Here is a 24,714-nt window from a genome sequence, read left to right as displayed (position 1 = left end):
AAGAGCAATGGCTCTCACTTCCTATTGAACTGATAGACCGCATAATTGAAAGCATCACACATCGCTGTTTGTGCTGTATTGCTTCTAGAGGCAATCATATTCCATATTAAAGGTACTTTTTCTATTGCAAACCGATACTTCCAATTTGTTTATTTTATACATGTGCTAATTTCTATACTACTATTAATGTCTGATAATTTCTTTTTATGTTGTTTAATACCTTACTATGTGTTGTATATTGTGGGTAAGTTTCATAAAATTCCATGTGTAATTTCTTGAGTTATCGCGATTTTTGTGAATTTTCCTTAATTTATGATAACCAGTGTATATACATCTTGGTAACTTCTCTGTGCTCTGCGTTTAAAACTCTTAAAAAAAAATTTAAATTCTAAGGAGAGTAAATTTAATTCTAAAAATAAGAAAATAGAGTTACGTTAGTGATTGCTGTAGTATTTATGTGTATATATATATATATATATATATATAGTCGGACTTCTATTTAAGTAACTTCCATTTTGTGAATTTCTCTATTTTGCGATTTTTTTTAGAGGAACCAAGAGCATTTTGGAAATTTCTTCGTGAAATAATTTCGAGATAGCGAAGTGAATTTTCTATTTAACGAACTTTTCTTTGCGATCCACTTTCCCTATTTCCCAAAATATTTCAGAACATTTCAAACTGGTTAACGCATATTATGGGGGAAATTGATTTTCGAAGTCACTTACTTTTAAAGAAAGCAATAAAATCCCTTTCCCTTTTTGTTTGCATTTCAAATGAAAAACTCCGACAAAATTAACGGATTTTATCGGTAGCAATAAAACTTAAGAACGCATGTGGTAATGTATGTTTAAAATTACTTTTATAAGAAATGCAGCTGTAATTTAATTCTATACATAAATTTAGCTTTTCTTTGTTGAAAATGTATGTAGCATGATAGTGTAACACTGGATAATGTTTTGCTCTATTCTTGCTTTCCATGCAGATATCTTTTATAGTTAAGATTTATAGAATAAATAGTAGATACTAGTTTACATGATAAAGGTGTATCAATTGTTATTTTAATTTTATGTCTAGTGCTTATGAATTTAAAACCTGTTTTGTATTACTTCGGTATTTCAAAAGGTGGTTTCCTATTTGACGACTTTTCCTTATAACGTGCTTATCGGGATTTAACGACTTCGTTATATAGAGGTTCAACTGTATATATATTTTATAAATCTTAACTCTCTCTCTCTCTATATATATATATATACATATATTTATACACATACAGAGAGAGAGAGAGAGAGAGAGATTTATAATATATATATATCTCGATCATAAACAATCTAAGATATTATTTGTTACCTGCCATGAATTGTATGGGATTATTTAAAGTTTTATTAGGAATAGTCTCAGATGTTCTATGTGTGACCCCTCAGTCACACAACACATTTTTAGCTGTTAATTCATTCCTGTCTAAATGCATGATAAGATATCTGAAGCAAATCTTTTGATAGGGGCTGCGGTACGTTGTTTCAGCTCCACCAGATAAACAAGAAGGAGAGGGATGAATACTTTGTACTTTACGTAACCCTGCAACAGGAAAACACAGGGTATTAAGAGTTAGGTCAGGACTTTAGGTGGCCATTAGGTAAGTGGCATGTTGTACTCCACTGTTTATCCAATCCATCAGTGAGGTAGATATTCATCAAAGTAATCTCTTAGAAATCCAACCAGTAGTAATCCGACCAGTGTGGAAGTGCACCATCCAATTGGAGAATAAAGTTGTCAATGTCTTCCTGCAATTGTGGCATGCACCAAAAAGTTAACATTCAAAAAATTGGCTTACGTGACAGGTTACTCTGGAAAAAAGGCATAACACTTTCTTTCTGGACACTGCACAGAACATATTTATCTTAGGGGAATCTTGCACGTTTTGCTCTGTGATATTGGGATTTTCCATTCCATAAAAACGACTAATTTCCTTGTTTACCTTCTGAGGTGGAATATTGCGTCATCTGGGTAAACTAAGCGAAATTGATGACCATCGATAAACCTGATTTAGATAGTTTAACACGCGTTTGGGATGGAAATAGATAACCGTCTCGATGTGTGTCGTGAAGGGGTTACGCATAGAGCAACTGCGACTGTTTCTAAGAAAACTTGAAATAATCCCATACCATACTGTTGCAGGTAACATATATCTTACATTTACATTTTTCTTGATTTACAGTGCATTGAAACTGTATACTTCTTTGAGAATCACCTTGTATAATAATAATAATAAGAAGAAGAAGAATAATATATATATACAGGTGATTATCAAAATAATGGAAACACTTGTGAATAAAAGGGACATTTAAGAATTCGCTTCATAAGCATTAAAATATAATCTTAGCTACCAGTTTTTTTTAATATAAAAAGTACATATATTAGGTGGTATGAGAGAGCTTTAACAGAATTGTCTACGTTTTGAATTTTTTTTCAGAAGCGTAAAATGTCAGACCTCACAGATTTTCNATATACACCGAAGAGCCATTTCATTATGACCACCCTGCTAATAACATGCAGGACCACCTTTAGCCCTCAAAACTGCTAGTACCCGTCGAGGCATTGATTCCACAAGGTGCTGATAGGTAGTCTGAGGTATCTGGTACCAAGCGCTCACCAACTGGACCTGCAATTCCCTCGCATTGCGAGGGGGTATCATGGCTGCACGAATTTGGTTTTCCAAGTAGGACCACAAATGCTCCATTGGATTAAAGTCAGGTGAATTTGGGGGCCAAGACGTGACTTGAAAGTCACTGGAATGTTCCTCGACGATGACATGGTGCATTATCCTGTTGGTAAACACCATCCCCCGCAGGAAAAACTGTTGCCATGAATGGGTNATATATATATACATAGATAGATAGATAGATATATACATAGATAGATAGATAGATATATACATAGATAGATAGATAGATAGATAGATTATGGGTCCTAATGTGCCCCATGAAAACATTGTTCCTAGGCGAGAAACCATGAAAACCTGGGTGAGCCTATTGTTATAGATGGAGGGTGGTCATAATGTAATGGCTCTTCGGTGTATATATGTATATATTAGTTATCTATCTTAAGTCTATAGTGCATTCATATTGTATACTTCCTTATGAATAAAGAATATATTGTGAATAACCCTGTATATATTTTCTTTCTTTAGAATTTCTTGCGCGCATGGCTGTGGTCAACGAATGGTCGTGGAGCATTTTGAGGACTGAAGAAGCCTATTCTCATTTCCATCTGAAAAGATGTGTCAATACACAGAATTTCTAAATGTAGGCAACCGAAAATGCACTTGCAATTCAGCTAGTATCACTTCAATATGCAAAGGTTATTGTGTTTACGGCATCATTTATGATGGGGCTATATTTTTTCGAGGAGGCGTGTGCTTTCGATCCTGTTACTTCTACCGTCATTGGTAAGAGCTATGAGTGTCTTTTGCGCAACCATGTCATTCCAGATCTTCAGCGCGGATGCGTAAATGGGATCATTTTTTTTGCCAGATGGTGCTCCTCTGCACATCACAAATATAGTGAATCAGCCTTTCGGAAATGCTAGATTTATCAGTCGAGATTTCCCTACAGCCTGGCTGTCCCGATAACCTGGTCTCAATTCGTGTGACTTCTACCTCTGGAGCTATTTAAAAGATGTTTGTTCAGTTCTCCGATTGCAAACTTAGCTGAATTGAGGGCACGCATTACGCGTCACATTCTAAACGTGACGCTGGAACACTTCGATCGGTTGTAGAGCATGATCTTTCTCAATTTCAACTTGTTTCAGAAAATGTCAGCATATTTGAATATGTTTTGCGCCCACCTCACGAAATTTAAAAACCGATGATTTGATTAATGCTTTTTATGAGATTTTTGGCCTCCGGATGATTAAAACTGACTTTTCCAAACCAATATGACTCTAATAAACGCGTGCATAAGCAGTCAACGAAAATCAGAGTAAATATATTATAAAAAATGAGAAGACAAAGAATGTAATATGATAAATAAATCAATATAAAATAAAAAGTGCTGTAACTCATCAGCAGCCAACAACACCACATACCTTTTTTAGGAAGTGCTGGGTTTCGTTATAACAACGTGGCGAACAGTAAGAGCTGTAGGCCATTTTGCTATTGGCTGGACCCTGCACTATCAACTGGAACATGAAAACACAAAATAAGAAGAAAATTTATTTACAGCATCGGTAAAGTTTTATCCGAAATTATTGCTCAACCGACATCTCTCCAAACCACCGTATAGTAATACCACAGCATCAACAGCCATTCTTCCAAATTAAAGATGGTCGGCGAGGCAACCAGAGGGTCCAAGGGTCCGGGCCACTCAATATTTGGAAAGTCAGAAGCCAATATTTTGGGGAATAGTTTTCTGTTTTATTTTTCATAAAAATTATTTTTAAGCAATAATTTATTATGTATGAAAACAAAAATACTTTAAAAAATAAAATACGCATGGAAAAAATCACGAACAGTATTAAAAAATACAGAAATAAGCATTTACATGGATAAAATAGTTATCATAGCCAACAAATATTTCTTTTGAATGAGCAATAAAACGCTCTCTTCACTGATATGTATTGATCCCAACGACCCCTTTCTTAACTTTGACTTCCAATGTCTTTTATACCACCCACAAAGCTCTCACATACATTCCCTAAAAATAGCCATCTCATTTTGCACTATGGGAAAATTTCCTTTGCTTCTTTAAATTTTCTTATCTGTGTTCGGATGAAAGAGCATTTCATCCTTCTATCTGGTTTTTTTAAAACATCGAATATCGATAGTATAACTTCATTGTCCGATTTATAGCATAAATTATCGCTAACAGAAATATATCTAGAATTGCACAGAACAGATATATTATGCTGTCATTGGGGCTATGAAAGTGGAAAAGCTCTAGAAAATTATTGGGGTTTTCGCTGGGTCACTCACACAAATGAGAAATTCAATTCGAATTTCCTTGTTTTCGTGTTTTCTCTCCCCCAAGGTCCTTCTTTCAGTCATATTTAATAGTAGCAAGTTTGTCCAATCAAGCACTTTTGCACTAGATTATGTGACCGGACATCGATGTTGTATCAGTTAAGTATAATACTTCTAGTTCAAAAACTAATTTAATTTAATATGAAAGGTAGTTTTTTAGCATTTATTTAGTTTTAACTGAAATTATTATCCGCTTTATTATCAATAATTTTTAAATACGTTTTGTATTTCTTCACACGAAAGAAAAACGTAATATCTAGGATTAATAATTTTGAATCTATATGAAATATTCCATCGGTTGAAAGAACGCTTGAAATTCTTTAGTTCCTTTAAAGGTAAGATAGGTTGAACTCCGACCCACGTCGGGGGGGTATACGGAGATAAAAGTTAAATTATTACATTAAAAAAAAATTCTCCAAAAACTAAAATTACAGTAAAATTTTGCCTAATGACAGTGGTGGTGATCAGTTAAAAGCGAATTAACTAAAACTTTTTACAATCAAAAACATGTTTTAAAGGCAATGAAAGCCAATAGCGCCGGTGTAAATGTCGAGAATTAAATGATTATAATAACAGGAAACAAGAGATGAAAATAAAATCTCAATACTAAAATCAATGAGAGCTAAAAGTGTAAATGTCTTAAAGTAAAAGTCTGAATAGAAGTCAGGGAAGTCTAAAATCAAAAGTAGATAAAATTTCAAAATGTAAGGCTAAAAGTTGATCAGTATAAAATAACGATGACATGTTCTATTGTTGGTTCATGACTGGGGTCAGTTGATCAGGGGCTAAAATGTCCTCCAGGGTTTGCTTTATAATTTAAATCACAGGCCAAGTGCAGTAAATGTTTGCATTAAACTATTTATGATTATATGCGCATGCATGTGATATTTGAATTGGAACGTGCTCTGAATTAACTTATGTAGTAAATTAAAATTAGGTTATGATTTTATTTTAATTCATAGATTTTTATTATAATTTTTTTTTTCAATTTTAAAGCTGATAAGGATGTATTGAATAATAAATCGAAACAATAAACTTTAGATTACTAAAATAAAAATTTGTTTTCATTTAATAAGGAATAATTCATCTGAATAATTCAATATAAAGAAAAACGGGAAGAAAATTTCATCATGGGTAGATGGGGGAAAAATTGTTTTGAAGGATAAGATAAATTTTACATATAATGCTTCCATTGCACATAAGTGGTATATGTGGCAGCATTATATACATTAAGAAGAACATCGCGTAACTCTAATCTCTAATGCATCTAAAAATGCATGAAAATTACTAACTAAAAAAATAAGTAATACTTTTTAACGATGAAATGAATCAGCTCCAAATGCTTTTATTCTTTGTTAATTTTGCTGTCACTTTTTCATCTCATGTGATAATCATATAGTGTAGAGTAGGGCTATATTTGCGAAGTCCAAATTTTATGTTAAACCCTTTCTCTGATACTATGAATTCCTTCGAAAGACAATTTTCAGTGCCTGACTGCTACCCTTTGGAGATGGCATTCGATATACCTGATAATAATAATCAGATAATGTTTCTATTTATTGATATTATTTTTCAATGGTTTACCATATTATTTGTTTAAATTGAAATAATAATATTAAAATTTAGCGTTATCATCATTGATTTTTTTTCCCTTTTGATTCAGTATGATTATAATTTTAATTAATATTTAAGGAATCACTACCTTTTTATTGCATTTTATATCACATATATGAGTTATTGATTGTATAAGTAAAATTTTAATTTTATTTTATTATGGTGTTTAAGAAAAATAAGCTATTCAAATATTTAATTTTTTTTCATCCTCTAAATGTTAAATTTAATCATTGAAATTTATTTTTAATATTTGAATGCCCTTAAGGTGTGGCAAAGATTATAAATTCAATATGGAAAGTGTAAAAACCAATACTAATAACTCAGAAAATGAGTTGAATGATTGTTTACAAAATTTCAGTGTAGAGCAAAATGTACAGGATAAAACTGATATCTTAATCGTTGAGTCCGACGTTAGTGTTCAATTCACAGCCTGGCTCAAAAATTTCGAAAAGATAGAAATAGATGCTAAATTAAATGAGAAATGGAAATTTAAAAATTTTCGAAAATTCATTGAAGGTTCAGCTTAGAAATTATATATTAATAACTGTTTAAATTGTAATTCTTATCAGGAAACAGAGGAAATTTTTCATGAGCATTATTTTTCACCTCCCTTTGGCGTTAATGACTTTCAAAATTTAAAATTTTCTGGCCAAGCTAAAGACCTAAATTCATATTTTACAGAAAAGGTAGAGTTTGGTCAAAAAATAAATTTAAGTAATGATCATATAATTGAGGGTCTATCCATAGGTTTGCCCCCCCCCCCCAAATTAAAATACTTTTGGTTTTAAAAGAACCCCAAACTCCGATTGAATGGCTCACAATTGTTTCGAAAATAAGGCGACCATTCATTAATAACTCAGTTAGTCCATATTGTTATAATCCTTTACAAAATTTTTCCCGACCAAGTCAAAATTTTAACCAATAATCCCAATTTAGACCTAGATTTCAAAAAGAAAGTGAAAAATTTCATAAAAATAAACAACAAACAAGTCATTCCGCCCAGGCTTCCCAGGAGTTGCCTCCTAAGCCATGTAAATACTGTGATAGGCTTGGAATAACTAATGCTTATCATTGAGGCCAAGATTGTATAAACAAACCCAATTCTTTTATGGCTTAGAATCAAACTCAGTCTAAACAAGAAAGTGACCAACCACAAAATTGACACAATTAATAGTATCCGGATACATACAAAATAAGAATAATAAAAGTGACAGCTACCCGATGGTAACTAAGAAAACTATCTTGTTATGGTAGTACTTTAAAAATAAACCCAACAAATATTTTCGAAAAATTATATGTCTGAAAGGAAAAAAAAGATATAAATGAAAGCAAAGAAAAGGTAATTTGCAAATTACCAAACTAGCACTTAAATAAGGAAAGTAGCTAAGTGAGTCAAATTTTAAAAACTGATTTACCTTAATACCATATTAAATTTGAAAGATTGTTTTGGATTTCAATTAGAGATTAATTGTGACACGAGTCATAATGCAAAATCTGAAAAGACTGATCACCTTTTCTGATAACAAAAACAATTTGCGCTTACATATTTTTCCTGAAATCCTGGTTAATGTTTGCAATGAAAATACCAATAAAGAAAGAAGAAGGAAAAAGAAAAAGAAAAGAAAGAATGTTAAATCAAATAACAATGAACAAAATATTGAAGAAAATAAAATATTGGACATGAAAATAAGCAAAAATAACAATGTAAACAAAGTGAATTTAAAGAAAAATAAAACAAAAAAATAGACTAAAAATAAAGATTTAAAGAGCAAAACTGAAAATAATCTTGAATTTTCAAATATTATTGAGACTAATGATGTACAACATTGTTAAAATCATGTTGACGGAATTATACAAATTCAAGATAATGAAAAAATTCCCAACTTCAGGAAATTTTAGAAGATTTTTCAGATATTTTTGCTAAAAATATATATATGATGTAGAGACAATAAGAATTGGACCTCAGAAGGTAAGATTAACATCAGACTTACAAGTGTCATTTTTTTTCATTGAAATAAAAATAAAAATGCTGAAGTCATAAACTTCAAAATAACGACCCCTGTGTCAATTTCCTTTAATTTTGTTTTCAAACAAAGTGTACAATACTGAAGTCAAAGTTTCAGATTGAAATTTTTTCTTTAGCAAAAGTGTCAATTTGTCTTTGTATAGCTCATATCACTTGTATTTTCATATTTTTATCTTTCTCATTTTTGAACATTTGCATTAAGAAAATGCTTATACATTTTCTCATCCTGATTGAAGAGTTAACTTAAATTGTGTTAGTATGAGGAATAATTACTTTATGGTGAAAAACTTTATTGTGATTTTCAAAAAGGACTGAAAAAACTTAAATCACAAAAACTATGAAAAATGAAGATCTAAGACTTTAATTTGTTGGTAGCGCTACTACAATTTTTTTTTCCTTCCTCGAACACTTTAATTATGTTATTATTTTTAACATGTGTACAAATGTGCTTTTTTATAAGTCATATTACTTTATATCTTGTTAAAATTACAATTTGATTCTTTTTATTCTAATTGTACTTCTATCATAGGGAAAGTTTTGGAAATGGATTAGATATTAGTTAAAAAATTTCGGTGAAGGGGGATGTAACATAAAAAGCTTCAATCAATCTTTTTATGTTAATATTTTTCTGTAAACCCTTTTCTTTTATTTAATTATTCTAATCGAAACACTTTCTCACACTTTTAAATTCACATCCTGTCCTTAAATCAATTTTTGGCTTAAGAAATTTCACATTACTTTGTAAATTTTGGAAATTTTTCCCTTTACTCTTTGTCGGAATCGCGCTACAGATTTCCCTTAGTCCCTAAAATATAATAAAATAAAGAAAATTAATTTGCTACTTTCCCTAGGATAAAAACTTAAGCACACAGTTCTGGAGTGCGAATTTGAGCTCCGCTATTGATAGAAAATGTTTTGAATATAGCATGTGAAGCTAAATAAAATATTTTTGCCTCTCAACTGCTATCTGCGTGATTCAACAACACTCAACCATGACTGCACCATTTCATATATATATATATCATAAAATAATTTCATTATCAGCATTGCAAGAATCATTTTCTCTTTTTACAGTCTGGCCTCTTAGGTCGGTGCCACTCGCCCCTTCATCAAAGTTAAAAGTCCACGCTCCCTAACTAGTTTGGTTGATCACCAATTACAGATTCGGATCAATTACAGATTGATGTAAATTGACCTCCCACCTCAACTCCGAAAGAAAAAGCACTATCATCAAATTTAAGAAAAGGGAATTTGAACGAGGAAAATCAACGCTAATATCACAATGAAATTTTCATTATCTGTATTATTCGCTTTATCCTAAACGCATGAAGATTGTTTTTATGTTTCTGTTAAATGCTGCAATTATTGTTCTCCGAGATAGCGTCATAAGCGAGAATTCGTGTTAAGTGATTTCGCCTTAACGAAGTTAGTATTAGTTACTTGCTTTTTTGAAAAAAACCTCATACCATGTTTGGCCTGTATGGTAAATTAAACAAAGCATTATTTTTTTTCCTTACTTTCGACTCTCGAGAACTTAATAATGAATTAGAAATTTAATTTCTTACCTGAATTGAATTTCCTTTCCTACCCTTCTGTACCCTTTATAATTAATTCTTCCACGCAATTGTGATAGTGAGAAAAAGTTTACGACTGATTTCTCACATATGGACGCAAGTATCCGCAGATGATCTAAACATATTCTTTTCATTTAAGAAAACGTACTTCGTATTTAAAAAAAAAGTTTTGAGAAAGTTTGATTTAAAGATTCACGGTAAATAAACTCTTTTTAGGTTTATAGTTTGTAACGAGGGAAAGTGAGAGAAACCAGATGTTAGGTTTCAGTTTGAAACGGCTATTCGTAAGAATGATGGTATCTTTTTGTTTAAACAAAAGCTCAATAGCTTCTTTGTTTCTCCCGAATGATTTATCATACCTATTTTTCCTCTTATTTCAACAATATTCAGCCACATAAAAATCAAACCCTCGTGATGACGTAAAAAAAATTGTTTTTCATCAGAAATTACAGCACATAGTCTAATATTTTATTGTATAAATATGTGTATCAACCTATAACATTTTTGATGTAATACTTGAGTTTTGCCTTCTAACAATATGTTACGTTCTAAATTTGAAAATAAATTGTTGAAACATAATTGCGATATGCTCATAACTCATGCTCATAAATAATTGTTGATTTTACGATACTGAATTCTAATGTTTTATTTTATTTCTTAAAATTAAAAAATGAGAAAAAAAAGCAAGAGAGAGATAAATTGCTACAGTCGAAATGCCCCCGTGCCATAATAGAATAAAAGATTTTTACCTATCTTGAGTTTACCGGTTCCAGAAACGATGTCGAATGGAAGTTTTATTGTCTCAACTTGTTCATAGTTGCTTTTAACTTATTCATTTTCTTCCAAAGATTATTTAGAACCTAAACATTTTCTTTGAAAGAGTTTCACCTGTCGTTAGTTTACCGGTTCAGAAACGATGTCGAATGGAAGTTTTATTGTATCAACTAGCTCTTAACTAATTTTAAATTATTCATTTTTTTTAGTTTTTTTTTCAGTATAAAGATCCTTCTTCCTAGGAGAGATTAAATTGACTAAGCAGGCTATGCTATTTAGACAAGTAAAGTATAGTTTTCAATGTATGTTTTTGCGATAAACTAAATTCAAGCAAATAGCATTAATTGTTTAGAAATTGTTTGGTTTTCATACAAAAAAAGAACAAAATTTAATCTATTCTAAATTATCTAAATTATGCGTCTGACATTTCTATCTAAGCAAGTGAGATATTTCTTCCCATAAATTTTTTAACGCTAGATCCAATGAAACTAAAACCAAGACTAGTATTTTTAAAAGTTATAAAAGTTTTTATGTATATAAAGTACAGTTTTGTACCATTAAATCCTCTGAGATTGCTGTAAAAATAAATGAAATATTAGATCTCATGAATTGTGCGAATAAAACCAAAACGTTTGAATTATTTGTTGAGAAGATATGAGGGTATTTATGAAAGCTTTACATTTAAACTATTATAACTATGAAATGATTAGTTCTATTAACTTAATATTAAATTTATTTGAATTATAAATACAAAACGATGCACTAACTAGCTATTGTTTTAGCCAAGTTTATATGTTTTAAACGATACAAGTGGTGCCATGACCTCTGGCATAGTTTATCATATTTGTTTGCATATAATATGCATTCTAATATGATTTACAATATCTCCTACATTTTTTCTAATTAGTACTAAATAGGGCAATATTCATGATATAAATTTATCTTTATTTTGGTTGTAATTTAGCATAATTAGTAATTAAGCAAAAGTAGATGATACAGTTACTGGAATTGTTACACTAATAACGTTAAATGTCATGCATATATCATTTTTATAGACTTTTAGGGCCATCCGTACCGATGCTGCTATATTTTATAAATTGTCAATCTTTCCGAATAATGAAGTTAAAATTTATAGTTTGCTTTGGTAATAAATGGTAATTTTTCTATATATTATCACTTGACTCAGGGGATACAGCTTTCGCTTCCCAATGAGGTGAACCAGGTTCAAATCCCAGCAATGGCTGGTCGATATGAATTCCTCAACTGGCCCGCACCGTCCACAGTGCTGACGTATAATAACCTGAGTTGTAGATGGATCATGATTAGAGTCCCTTTGCCATCAGGTTAACCGTGGGAGTTTTTCGTGGTTGTTCCTCTCCGTGTAACGCAAATGCGGGTTAGTTCCATCAAAAAGTCCTCCACCAAGGCAAATTTCTCCCAATACTTGATCCAGGAGTTCCTGTGTCTTCTGGATTGGGTTCAAAATTACAAGGCTACGAACTTGAACATTGATATTCGTAAATCCAAAATTCGGTCGACTGTTCAACGACGGTTATAAAATAAGATAGATATTATCACTTAAGATCTAATGTGTAATTAATATGTTTCTTTTCAGTTTACCTTTTTAGCAGGTATGCTGAACAAAAATATATATGTTTTTATTTTTATGATAGCTCATGGCAAGTAAGATATCCCATGCCCACCATACAGGTTATTATCCTTTGTATAAGAGTATGGTAAACACAACGCGATGCACTAACGACGTATTGTTTTATCCAAATTGGTATGTTTTAAACGGTATAATACGTAGGATTCATTACTTCGCTCATTTGTCTAGATAATGTCAGGCGCGTGAATAGTCGAATATTGTTATTTTTATCATAAAACGTTCAATGGCAACGTTCAATGGCAAACGTTCAGGCAATGGTAATTTAACTTAAAAAACATCAATGTGGAGAATATCGGGTCTTGGTGCTTAATCTTACAAAAACTTCAGTGTAAAGAATACCGGGCAAATAACACTTTCTTTAAAAAAATATCGATGATGGTAATACGATATATTTCTTACCATTATAAAAAACCTGAAAAATTAAGGCAACAATCTACTCCCCCCATATAGAGTGAAAGGAAGCTTGGTTTTGAAAGACGACTGAATAGCCTGAAGTTGAGGATGCAAAATTATAAACATTTGAGTCATTATTTTTGAAAGTGGATTGCATTTAGAGCTAAAATCCTTATTTTTTTTCAAGTTTTTAATAATTATTTTTGCATTTCAAAATTTATTCAAATTATAATGTTAAACATCACCCAATTTGATTAACCGACGACAGTTTCGACAAATGTGGTGTCCACTCTGTGGAAGTAGTTCACAGACACAAGAACAGTAGTCCGCTGCCTTGACAAGGCCTCAAAAAGGCAACAACGCCGACTCAAGCACGTTATTTCAGACTTCTAACCAAAAGGGATAGTTCCGTGACAGCAACACAACTGTTTCGCAACCTGTATAATTCAATAGAAACATTCCGTTTCACGTATAGCAGTCACCCAGAGACTCATTGAAGGTGCCCTGTATGCCAGGCATATATAGTCTGCATCCCTCTGTCAACCACAAAAAGGACCATGTCGCCTGGTGGTGGTTTCTCTTCAGTGATCTTTCGCGATTCAGTCTTGACAGAGACTCGAACCTTGTTCTTGTGTGGGGTCGATATCGCTCTTTAACACTGTCGAAAGGGACCACTATCGTCGAAGTGATGGTCTGGGAAGGAATCATAGCAGACGGGCAAACCGACTTTCATGTGCTCAATAGAGGTACTCTGATAGTTCAGCGGCACAGGGACAAGATCATTGTATCCTATGGGAGACTTTTCCGTGGAGCATATGGACCAAATTTCCTCTTTATGGACGATAACGCCGTTCACGCAGGGCTCAGTTGGTGGACAAATACTTCTAATCGGAAGATATTCCACGATTGGAGTGGTCTGCAAGTTTCCCTGACCTTGATCTCATCAAACACGTATGGGTTGCTCTGGGGTGTTCAATTGCAGCTCGAAGACCATCTCCAACGATCATCGATGTGCTCAAGGATGACTTGGTGAAAGAGTGAGTGCAGTTGTCATAGGGAATGGATAAGGACCTTGGTAAACAGTATTAAACGCCGATGCGAGAGTTGTGTGCTGTACAAGTGGCCATTCCATCAATGCGAATTTAATGTTAAGAAAAAGTATGTATTATATCCATGACATAATTTCGATTAATTAAATGAACTGTTTTATATTCGCTTCAGAAAAATATTCCATTTAAAATAGGTTATATACGTTAATTCTTTTTTAATAAAATGTAGTCTAACAAAGATTTGATTTCATTTAATTCCTGGACTCTCATAATTCATGATATATGTATATATATATATTGAACTTCATTAAAAGCAACTATGTTAAAAATGTGCTAAACATTCTTTTAACAAAATATTTATTACTTTGATTTAAACTTAACTCAACTACTGAAAAGTAATGGAACTTTTAATTTATAACTTTTAATCCCCTGTATAAATTAAGATTATTGTGTATCTGATGTAACTTAGTTAAGTCTGATGTAATCTTGTTAAGTCTGATGTAACCGAAATTGTACTGCCTAGAGGAAGCAAACTGAGAAAGCCTTGGCTTGCACTGGGATGTAATGCTGATGAAGAAGAAGAGAAGATGTATCTGATATTAAAGTGTCTGGTTTTAGTATCCAATGCTTTTTTTGTATCAATATCAGTTTGTAACGGATAAAGAAATATTTGATACTTACCAATTTCTAATGTCTAGTATACATTATGTGGTAGCATAAAATAAGCAGTTTTTTATATACTTTAATCGGTGTTATAGCTTTAAATACAGTTTACAGCGACGTTTTCTTTTTATCATAAATCATCATGGAGTCTTTGAATAATCAGTTAAAAGTACAAAGAAATTGTTATCATACTTACTGATTGACTTGTTATTTCAAATGCTTAGCTATCTATATCTAGCTTCTTCTAAACAGTCAAAATGTGTTCAACAGCTTGAATAACATTGCATTCAATAGCTTTAAGAAAATATTTTAATAGACTATTATGATGCTTTGTTTGAATTCGTATTAAAAGGGCATTGAATAGAGAACAAGTCATTCTGGCCAAAAAGATTTCGCGTTTATCTTCGTATTCACTCAAAATATTTTATGCTGGCACTTCGTTAATAAACGCCGAATACTACTTAACATAAACCCTTATGTTGTATAGTTGTATAACGCATTGACATTTATTTAGTTGTTGGCTTACAACTCTGCGTAACAATATGCGTAGCATATGCAATAACCAAGGTTTAAGCGCCTTAATGATAATTTCACTTTTTTTTGTTTTGTATCTCGCTATGTCTCTGGAACTTTTAGTGCAAATCAAAATACCTTTGTACACAATTATAAATCTAGTTTATCCAAAGATAATGCCATGCAAACAATATTTTTTCAGTAACTATTTTTATTTTTTTATTAATTTTCGATCAAAAATATTTTGAATTGTGCTGTGTACAAATTTTTATATCATCTTAAACTATGCAATTTTAAATAACAAAATACAAAATTTGTACAAAATAGGTTGTATTGTTTTAAAGATAAAAAATTTTAATACAGTTGTAGTTTGAAATTTTCATCTCTTCCTAAATTGAATCATTAACTTATAAAAGGATGAGGTTAAAAAAAAATCTCTTAATAAACAAACGGGGCATTAATAGTATAAAGTTTTCCTTCAACAGTAATACCCCAAACACCTTGTGTATAATCGACCTTTCCTTTTTTCTCCCTTAATTTTTTAAAATGTTATTTTTCTGATGGGGTTTACGAGTATTTTACAAGTTTACAGCATCTCAGCTCCCACGGCAAAATGCCGCAATAATTGATTCCTCGGAATTAAAGTGTCATAATATGTATTATTGATATTATTTATTTAAAAAATGGATTTGGTAAAGGAGGGGGGGGGAAGACAGTGGGTGTCCGATTGACATCAAACGTTCACGGTTGACATCAAAAATGAATTGTGTTAAGCACTGGATATGAACTGGAATACTAATAATAAAATGATCAGCAAAATTAACTATATACAAACGAGAATTTATGATTAAAAAAACACTAAGCTATTATCAGGAGAATAATTATATACAAGAGGAAAAAATGATAAGAAGACACTAAGCTATTTACGAGGTGAATAACTATATGCTAACGGGGGAAAATGTTTGCATAACACGATGCTGTTAAGAAATCAAAATTCTTAAAAAACGGAAGTTAAGTAAGCAAGAGGGTATACCGATGGGGACACCGCGGCTGTCTGTAGCATCATTGGAAGTTTACTCCCCTAGCGTATCTAGTAAATCAATTAAATCAGCTGTATTTTAATGATTATTACTCGAATATAGTTTCGACAAGCAGGTAGTACAAATGTTCTAATTGGGCTGAATTTGATGTTACTTCTCAGAAGTTCTATCTTAAAAATGTCTTTATAATTCTCGCCATTTTTTGAAGAGGTTTGGATAATGCCATCTGTCGAAAAAAAAATTTTTTTTTTTGAATGGTAACAGGAACTGGCAGAAAATATTTTTATCTTGACTCATGAATTTGCTGCAAGAATTGTTACAGTCAGATACTTTACTTTAGTCAGTATTTTAGGATTTATTTATGAAAATCTAGGTGGCTTCCCATGAAACTATCACAAAATCCCATGGAGTAAAAGTGGGGGGATAAAATTTAAATGCTGATGTTTAGACATTTAAAGTGTTGTTTTTTAAGTATATTTATGAAACCATCCACGACATGATATTACTTAGAGTTTATAAATTAAAAGGGTTTTGTGTACTGTTTAATTTTATTTTATAACCGTCGTTGAACAGCCGACCCAATTTCATGGGTTTACGACTACTAATGTTCAACTCCGTAGCCTTGTAATTTTGAACCAATCCAGAAGACCAGGAAACTCCTGGATCAGTACCCCCAGAGGTATTGATTTGTTATGGGAACATGGAGGACTTTGAGACTCGGCAGATTTAACGTGCATCAGTCACCATTTATTACACGGGGAGTCTTCGGCCGACGAGGATCGAACCCACGACCTCTGGACATGGGCCCAGCACCCTACCGACCATTTGAATTTGTGCTTATTTATGTACTAGACAGTACTATCTAGACTAGTGAAACACTGGTTCTTAAGTAGTTTTTACGCATAATCGAATAAAACTAAATTCGAGTTAATATACATGGCAATTCAAGCTGATTTTTATGTATAAAATTAGTCTAAATATGACTCCTTTTTAAGTATAAAAATGTTCCATTTTTTACAGAAACAAAGTTATTAACTTGCTAACTTGTTACAATCTAGAATAAAAAGTGAGCGATTATTTCCGATGAAGTTTTTTACTCTGAATCGAAGGACAACTAACGCGAGACAATAAAATAAATAGTTTAGAAGTTATATAAGTCTTATTAATGCGAAGAACAATTAAAAAATGATATATTTTATAATTAAGAAAAAGCCTTGGAACTTCTGAACTATTAGTCATATAATCTGATTGATCTTTTCAGAATCAGAAAAAGAAGAAAAAATATGAAACTATACATCACTTGTCTAGAAAGCAATATCAGGTGCGTAAATAAGTTCATGATCTCCGGTGGCGACTTGAAGCCCACCCACCTTCAGATCAATGGGTAGCAGTGGGAAGTGATGGTGGTCGGTGCGGAACGCTAACCAGATTGCCACCTTCATACTTTTGGTCTCGAAAATGTGGAGTCTTAGCTTACATGACAACCTCGGCCCCCAATGGGTTGTTGCAAGAATGCTTTACTTTTCTTTTGAATTAGTACATGTCAAAAACAGTGCATTTTATGTACAAAAAGTTTCGCATGTTGGTCGCATTCAGTCGTGTTTGTTCTCATTCGATTTAGCGCAAAAAAAAAAAAACATTAAAAAACTCTCCTTTACTAGTTTAAACATGTCATGTGTACCAATTAGCAAATATTACAAAATATTGTATAGTAACATAATATAGAATAGTGTGTAAATAGTAAATAAACAGGTTCATCAATAGATACGCGATTTATACTTTTTGTACATAAAAAACTTAAAACTTCTAAACTACTAGCCCTAACTAATTTTGGATGGATCATTTGATTCAGCGCAAAAGATTGCATCGAAAACAATACTTCATTTGTCAAAATATCAGTATTTAAATATTTCTCTCCCTTGGATTTTGTAATATTTTCATACGAGCTCACCTCTATAAACAATTTCTAATAAGTTTCCGCTGGTTATATTGAATGTCACCATTATAACCTAGTTTCCTAGTTCTTTGAAGAAGAGTAAACTGTTATAAAGGGGAGAAAAACATAAAAAAATTTATCATGGAATAAAACCCAACTAATAATAATAATGATAATAAAATAGTTAAAAAAAAACATTAGGTAAATTGAACTTTCTTTAAAGGTAATCAATGCGTTCTTTACTTAACAACAAATAATTTCTCATCTTATTCAGTCATATTAAAACTTAATGATGAAAAAAAATCATATTTTGATCAGATGGGTTTATTTTTAGTACCCGGGAAAGGTCGTAAAAATGAAGGTGATCTTAGTGCTACAAATAAAATGGCCTCCATAAAACTTTTCCAACAAGCTCTCATTTATTTGTGAAATGAATTATTCAGCGTGGTTTTCGATGATAGTTTCGCAAAGATTAAAACATTATTTCAAGGGGCGAAAACTTTAGCAGGAATTATGGTGTTAAGCAGTTATTTTTTTCTATTTGATTGATGGAAATTTTTCGAACATCAAAAACAAATGTATAAATGTATATTCGTAGGTTCACGAACAAACTAAAAATTGGAGAAGTAATATTACTAGGAAAATTTACAAAAATTATCAAACTATATCACTTTTCTAAATACAATGTATTTTGGCAGTTTTATAATCGGAAAAATGTAACTTTTTTTTTCAACTTGAGATAATAAATTAATATTTATAAAAATTGATTTCTAGCGTTTTTACTGGCATTACCAATATTGCATAATTTCTTACCAGCATAAGTGCCAATTATGTGTCAAAAGCCTAAATTAAAAATCTATATTTTATCCCACGGTCTCCTTTTAGGAAGGATTAAAATTTGATGAAAATTGGGGAATTGAATATAAATCATGTTCTTGAAATTTCATTTTAAGGTACTTTTTGTTTTCAACTCAAAACCAGTCACCAGCACAACAGATAGTACCTGTAATTGATAGATATCAATTACAAACACTAAGCATTGCATGCACATGCATTCTCCACTAAGAGTCGCAAATATTGACACTGATCCAATGAATGCAAAATAAAAAACGGAGCACCCAAAATAACTTTTGATCTAATGATCGGATTTTCACGTACTCATTATTAATGGTACGAGGGCTTAACTTCAAATGTGCTAATTAATAAGTGCAGTCAAAATTTTAAATTACGAAATTAAACAAAAAACACGCATTTTCACTGAATATCTTTTGTTGACGGTTGTAATAAATTTGTTAAAACGTCGTAACTACTATTCGACAGTTATTTTGCCATATAAATTTAAGTTCTTTAAAATGTCAGAATTTGCCTCACTTCCTAATAATTAAGAAAAATTCCATCATTTTAGATCAAAAGTTTCTCAAGCAATAAACAGGGCACATTCTAGTTTAAAGATGATATACACATTAGGAAAGTTAATGTTTAAACAAGAAATAAAAATATTATCGAAAGACAAAATGTCAAAACCGATTTGATTGCCAGATTAAATTTGATCATTTTTCTAATAATTGCTCATCAATTCCTCTCTATATATTTCCACAATCAAACAGATTTTAACGGTCTCACCTTCCTCGTTTATGATTTGTCAAATTTCGATTAAGTTTTTTTTTTCTCTTAAATATTAATTTACGAATGTGAATAGGCTTTTTTTTACTTTATTTTTAACGAGGTTTCTAAAAATATATGGTAAGGGGGTGAGCACACTTTTGTATATTCATCTGAAGATTACAAACGAGATTGAAAAATAATTATTTAAAGTTATTCGTTCTTTCTTTAATGTTGATTGGTTCCTTTAATTACAAAACTAACAAATATATCTTCAGTGGTAGTTTCCTAACTATGTTTCTTTCTCTGTTGTTTGAATAACTGAAAAATTGGTTCAATGCATTTCCTTGTCTTCTGAATATGGTTCAAACTTTCAAGGACGATTAGCGTGGAAGTTCTTTTTCTCTACAAATGTCCGCTATCCCAACCCATTGACGTTATTACAAGAAGGTTTTTTTTTTCTTTCTTTTTTTTAATTGCATATTTTAATAACTTATATTATGAGGTATAAGTGGGCGAAAACGTTTTGCCCAGAAACTTCCAGACATAGTTGAAAAACGCACACCCGACTCTCACCAACCATAGTGCTAACGCGAAATATCCTCAGTGGCAAACGGATCATGGGTTAGATTACCCTTGTTGTCAGGCTAACCGTGGAAGGTTTTTCGTGTTTTTTTCTCTCCATGTAACGCAAAGTTTTGGGTCAGCTGTTCAACGACGGTTATAAAATAAAATAAAATTATTTGGTTAGGGTGATCATGGGGAATACCAGAATGATGGGTGTCGTGGATATTCGAATTGGCAACACGATGTTCGAATTTGCAAAAGGCACAACACAGATCTCCTTGACCGTTTGGAACACTGCAGCAAAGAATCTGCGGTGAGGGAGGAAACAGTGAGTGCACACCAATGAACTGTATGAGTTCGGGAAAGGCGTGCAATGTGGTCCAGGTATGGACAATTGATGTGAGTCCCAAAAAACCAAGAGGAACATTATAAAAATTTTAAATGCAATTTCCCAAAAATCATGTCTTTTTAATAACGAGGGGGGGGGGGTTGTTTGGCTAACAAAAAAATAATTGATTTCGATGTTGCTTTGGAAATGTGTAGAAAATTGATAAGAATATTGTTGGGATCAACAACAAAAATTTTTTTTATAACCGTCGTTGAACTGCCGACACAATTTTGAGTTTACTACTACCAATGTTCAACTCCGCAGCTTTGTAATTTTGAATCCAATCCAGAAGAAAAAGGAACTCCTAGATCAAATATTGGGAGGAATCTTGCCTTCGTGGAAGACTTTTTTGATGGAACTAACCCGCATTTGCGTTACATGGAGGGGAAAACAACGGAAACCTCCCAGAGTTAGTCTAACCGCAAGGGACTTTAACCCATGATCCATCTACCACTGAGGATATTTTACGTCAGCACTGTGGTCTGTTGAGCCAGGTGCGGTATTCGTATCGACCAGTCATAGCTGGGATTCGAACTCGGCTCACCTTATTGGGAGGTGAATGCTTTATACCCTCAGCCACCATGACTCCCAATAAAAATAAAACCTTTTCTAGATTTAATTTTCTTATGTAAGTTTAGATACCAAAAAAAGGCGATTTCTGTTTTTCTTTTTTTTTTCTTTTCAAATGAACGCCATTTTGTGCAAATTGACATAATTCAGATTTTTTCTTTTTGGTTCTAACCACAACTACACTCATGCATAATCGTCTGCTTCAGATTATATAGTATGAAGATTGAGCTGCTCCCGTCTATAAGTGCTCGGCGGGCACTGATCCATCATTTTTATATATTAAGATATAATTATTTCGAGCTAAAAAAATTTAAAATGTAACTGACGAGATAAAACCAGGAAATCATTATCTAACTTATCCTCTCATTTCACTGAAAAAAAAGTGTTAAAAATGAAGGTTTAATCGGAACTCTATACCAGAATATTTCCCTTAAGAGTTTCACTTTGTAAAAATTGTAAAAATTCATAAACATGCATAAAAATGTATATAAAAATGTACCACGAAATATATTTATAATTTTGTTTTAAGAGAGCGTTCAAAGATTGCGTAATCTCCTTAAATGAGAAGGAAAGTTATGATCTGTTTATTTTTGTTGATAAGGGGTGAGAGGGACATAATCAATTCTTCCTTAAGTCCCTAAAATCTCCTTGTTTGAATTTTTAAATGCAAAAAAAAAAAAAAAAACCAAAAAAATACCAAAAAAATTTTAAAATATTATACTTGGAAAAGTTTTTAAAGTTTAAATGAAAGTCAAATATGCAAGAAGAGAAAACTACAAAATATTTACTTCGAGAAGTTTCATTAATTTTAACTTAATTAAAATGTTAATTTTGTTTTATGCAAAGTTTTATCTTTTATTTAAGTTTAATCCTAAAATTCTTAAACTATTACAGTAAAAATCAAGGGGAAAATCAATCTTGGGGAAGGGGTTGTGATTTGATTATTTTTGTTGACAAGAAAGGAGCGGGATTTCAAAATATTCTAAAAAGTAATATTTGAGGAACGCGCGAGTTAATAGTATTAAATGAAATTAAACAACTTTTTGTTATATTTTGTAATAAATACAGATTATTTTAAAGGCACTAGAATTCAACCGAAAAATGTGAATGAATGAAATTGGTTTAATTTATGAATCAGAAAGGGCGAGAGGTGTGAGTGAGAGTGATCAATTTTGGCGCTTCAGATCATTAATAGAAAGGATGCAAACTTACGTGGTGGAAGACGTCATCTTTGGTAGATTGCGATACAAGTTGTGGCACTTTACCTACCTCTCTCTAAGTGACGTCACTGCGCACTGGAAATAAACTCCCCTATCATTGTTCTACTTTGTAAGTGGAATAAAAAAGCCCTCTTCTTAACCTTAAATTGGCCAACGAACCTTTTCTCGGCACTTAATCAGCATTGTTTATTTTGCGTTAAACATCGCTCCTTAATTTAGTAACATGTTGGCGGCGGCACTTTTAATTTAAATATCCTAGTCTCACTCGCAATGAAAAACCTTTGATTTGGACATCTTGCGATGACAGCAAAAGGGAGAGAAAAAGCTTATTTTAACTTTGTTTTAAGCAGGGCTGTAGAGTCAGATTTGGAGTCGAAAAAATTAACTCGACTCCAGCTCCGGTTAGTAGAAAATGAGGAAGTCCTCAGATTAAAGAAGATTTTTTGTCTCATGAATATTATTTAGATAAACATTAGCAACGATGTGAACAAAAATATCTCTCTAATGAATATTATAACAAATACTTAAATTACAATTTATCGCAAAATTAATTTATTACAAATAAACGTTTTTCAGTCTATAATTGAATTATTGATTTAATTAAATTCAATGTATTAATAAATAAATTTTTAATAAGTTATCTTTTGATTCATAAATTCCGAAGCCAAATTTGTTTACTAAAGATGTGCAACTGAATATTATGTGTACTAGTTTCTCAATTCATAAATATTTCCTAAATAATCTTGTTCTAATTTATGTAAGAGTGTGTGTTAGCTATTGACATCTAGCTATTTTTTTATAATATTTTTGCACAATTTCAAAATTTTATATAAATCTTTTTTAATTTATTTCTTCAATTGTGAATAGATTATTTATTTCTTCAATTGTGCAAATACTATTTATTTCCTCAATTGCGAAAAAATTAAACAAGTATAAGTCAGAGTCGGAGCTTATAGAAAAGTTCAGAATCAGAGTTAAAGTAGAACTTTTCAACTACCTCTTCCTTAGCTCTGGTTTTAATGGATTTTCCCATCATTGTATTATAATTTTAAGTCAAATGTGCTTTATTTAAAGTTTAATTCTTAAATACCCACAAGATCGAAGAATGGGGACATTTTTCTCACGCTGTTTTTTATTTTTGTACTTATTGATTTAATAAATCTATTACATATGATGATATTAATTGAAACAGAGCTCGAAATAAAAAAGCATATGATCTAAATATAGGATTTTCACATACTCAATCTTAATGGTTGGAGAGCCTATTCTTAATTATGCGAATTAACTAGTGCAGACGATTAAGGAAATAATCCCAAGAATTTGAAGCGGTAAGATATTACTTGATTAAAAACTTTATTGTTTTGTTTCTTCTCGTCTCGGAAGTCCTGAAAATGGGTCCCTGTTTATGAGCGCTTGAAACATCTAAATTGTATATTTTTGAAGCGATTTTCTATCAACTAAATAGCGCAGGCTATATATTAAGTCATGAAATCTGATACAAGAACCTTTTTCCATTTAATAAACATATCTTTATTGGACAGAAAATTCCTAAAAACATTCTGAATCTTCGAATAGAGTGAAGTAACTAAAGTTCAGAAAATATAGTCCCAATATTTTAGTCATGTGAGCTATTGAAAGGTGAAACGAGTGAGTTTAGTGAGGTGAGCTCCTTAATGTTAATTTTACTTTTTTAGTGTTTCGCTATATCTCGGAAAGATATTTAAACGAATAGAAACATTTTTGCACATAATTATAAAATTCGTTACTCCGAAGATAGTCCCATATAAAAAAATTTTTTGGAATTATTTAATATTTTATAATAGGGGAGTCAGACTCAAAAGCTAACTTGGGCCAAATAAGCAATGCTTAACTTTAGGTGGTCCGCTAAAAAAAATATCAATGTTCATGGAAGCAAATAATTTTATTTTGAATTGTAATAAACATATATGAAGTTAAATTATTGTTTACGTCCTGATACTTGACATCTCTTCTCTGCTGTTATCTTTTCTATTTCGGGAGAAATTTTATTGGCNATGAAAAATCATGATGAATTTTGCCTTCAAATTTGAGTCGCACTGAATCTCAATCACTTCCATTTG

At 31.6% G+C, this 24,714-nt stretch overlaps 1 protein-coding gene across 3 annotated transcripts in view; it reads right to left on the bottom strand.

The window, feature by feature from the left end:
• Positions 1–22,653, bottom strand: part of LOC107437443 (four and a half LIM domains protein 2) — an 84,244-nt gene extending 61,591 nt beyond the window's left edge. The window contains exon 1 of one of the 3 annotated variants that reach the window (XM_021147608.3): positions 22,608–22,653. In XM_021147608.3, the coding sequence (XP_021003267.1) occupies positions 22,608–22,624 (17 nt within the window). In that variant the 5' untranslated portion in view covers positions 22,625–22,653. Of the gene's footprint in view, positions 1–10,222; positions 10,381–22,607 lie in introns of those variants that run through there. The other 2 variants (XM_071187841.1, XM_071187839.1) reach the window with 2 other exon arrangements.
• Between the last annotated feature and the right edge of the window lie 2,061 nt (positions 22,654–24,714).

Source organism: Parasteatoda tepidariorum, chromosome X1 (genome assembly GCF_043381705.1).
Source record: "Parasteatoda tepidariorum isolate YZ-2023 chromosome X1, CAS_Ptep_4.0, whole genome shotgun sequence".
Lineage (NCBI taxonomy): Eukaryota > Metazoa > Arthropoda > Arachnida > Araneae > Theridiidae > Parasteatoda > Parasteatoda tepidariorum.
Note: the sequence above shows the minus strand (reverse complement) of the source record. Positions and strands in the feature narration are given on the sequence as shown.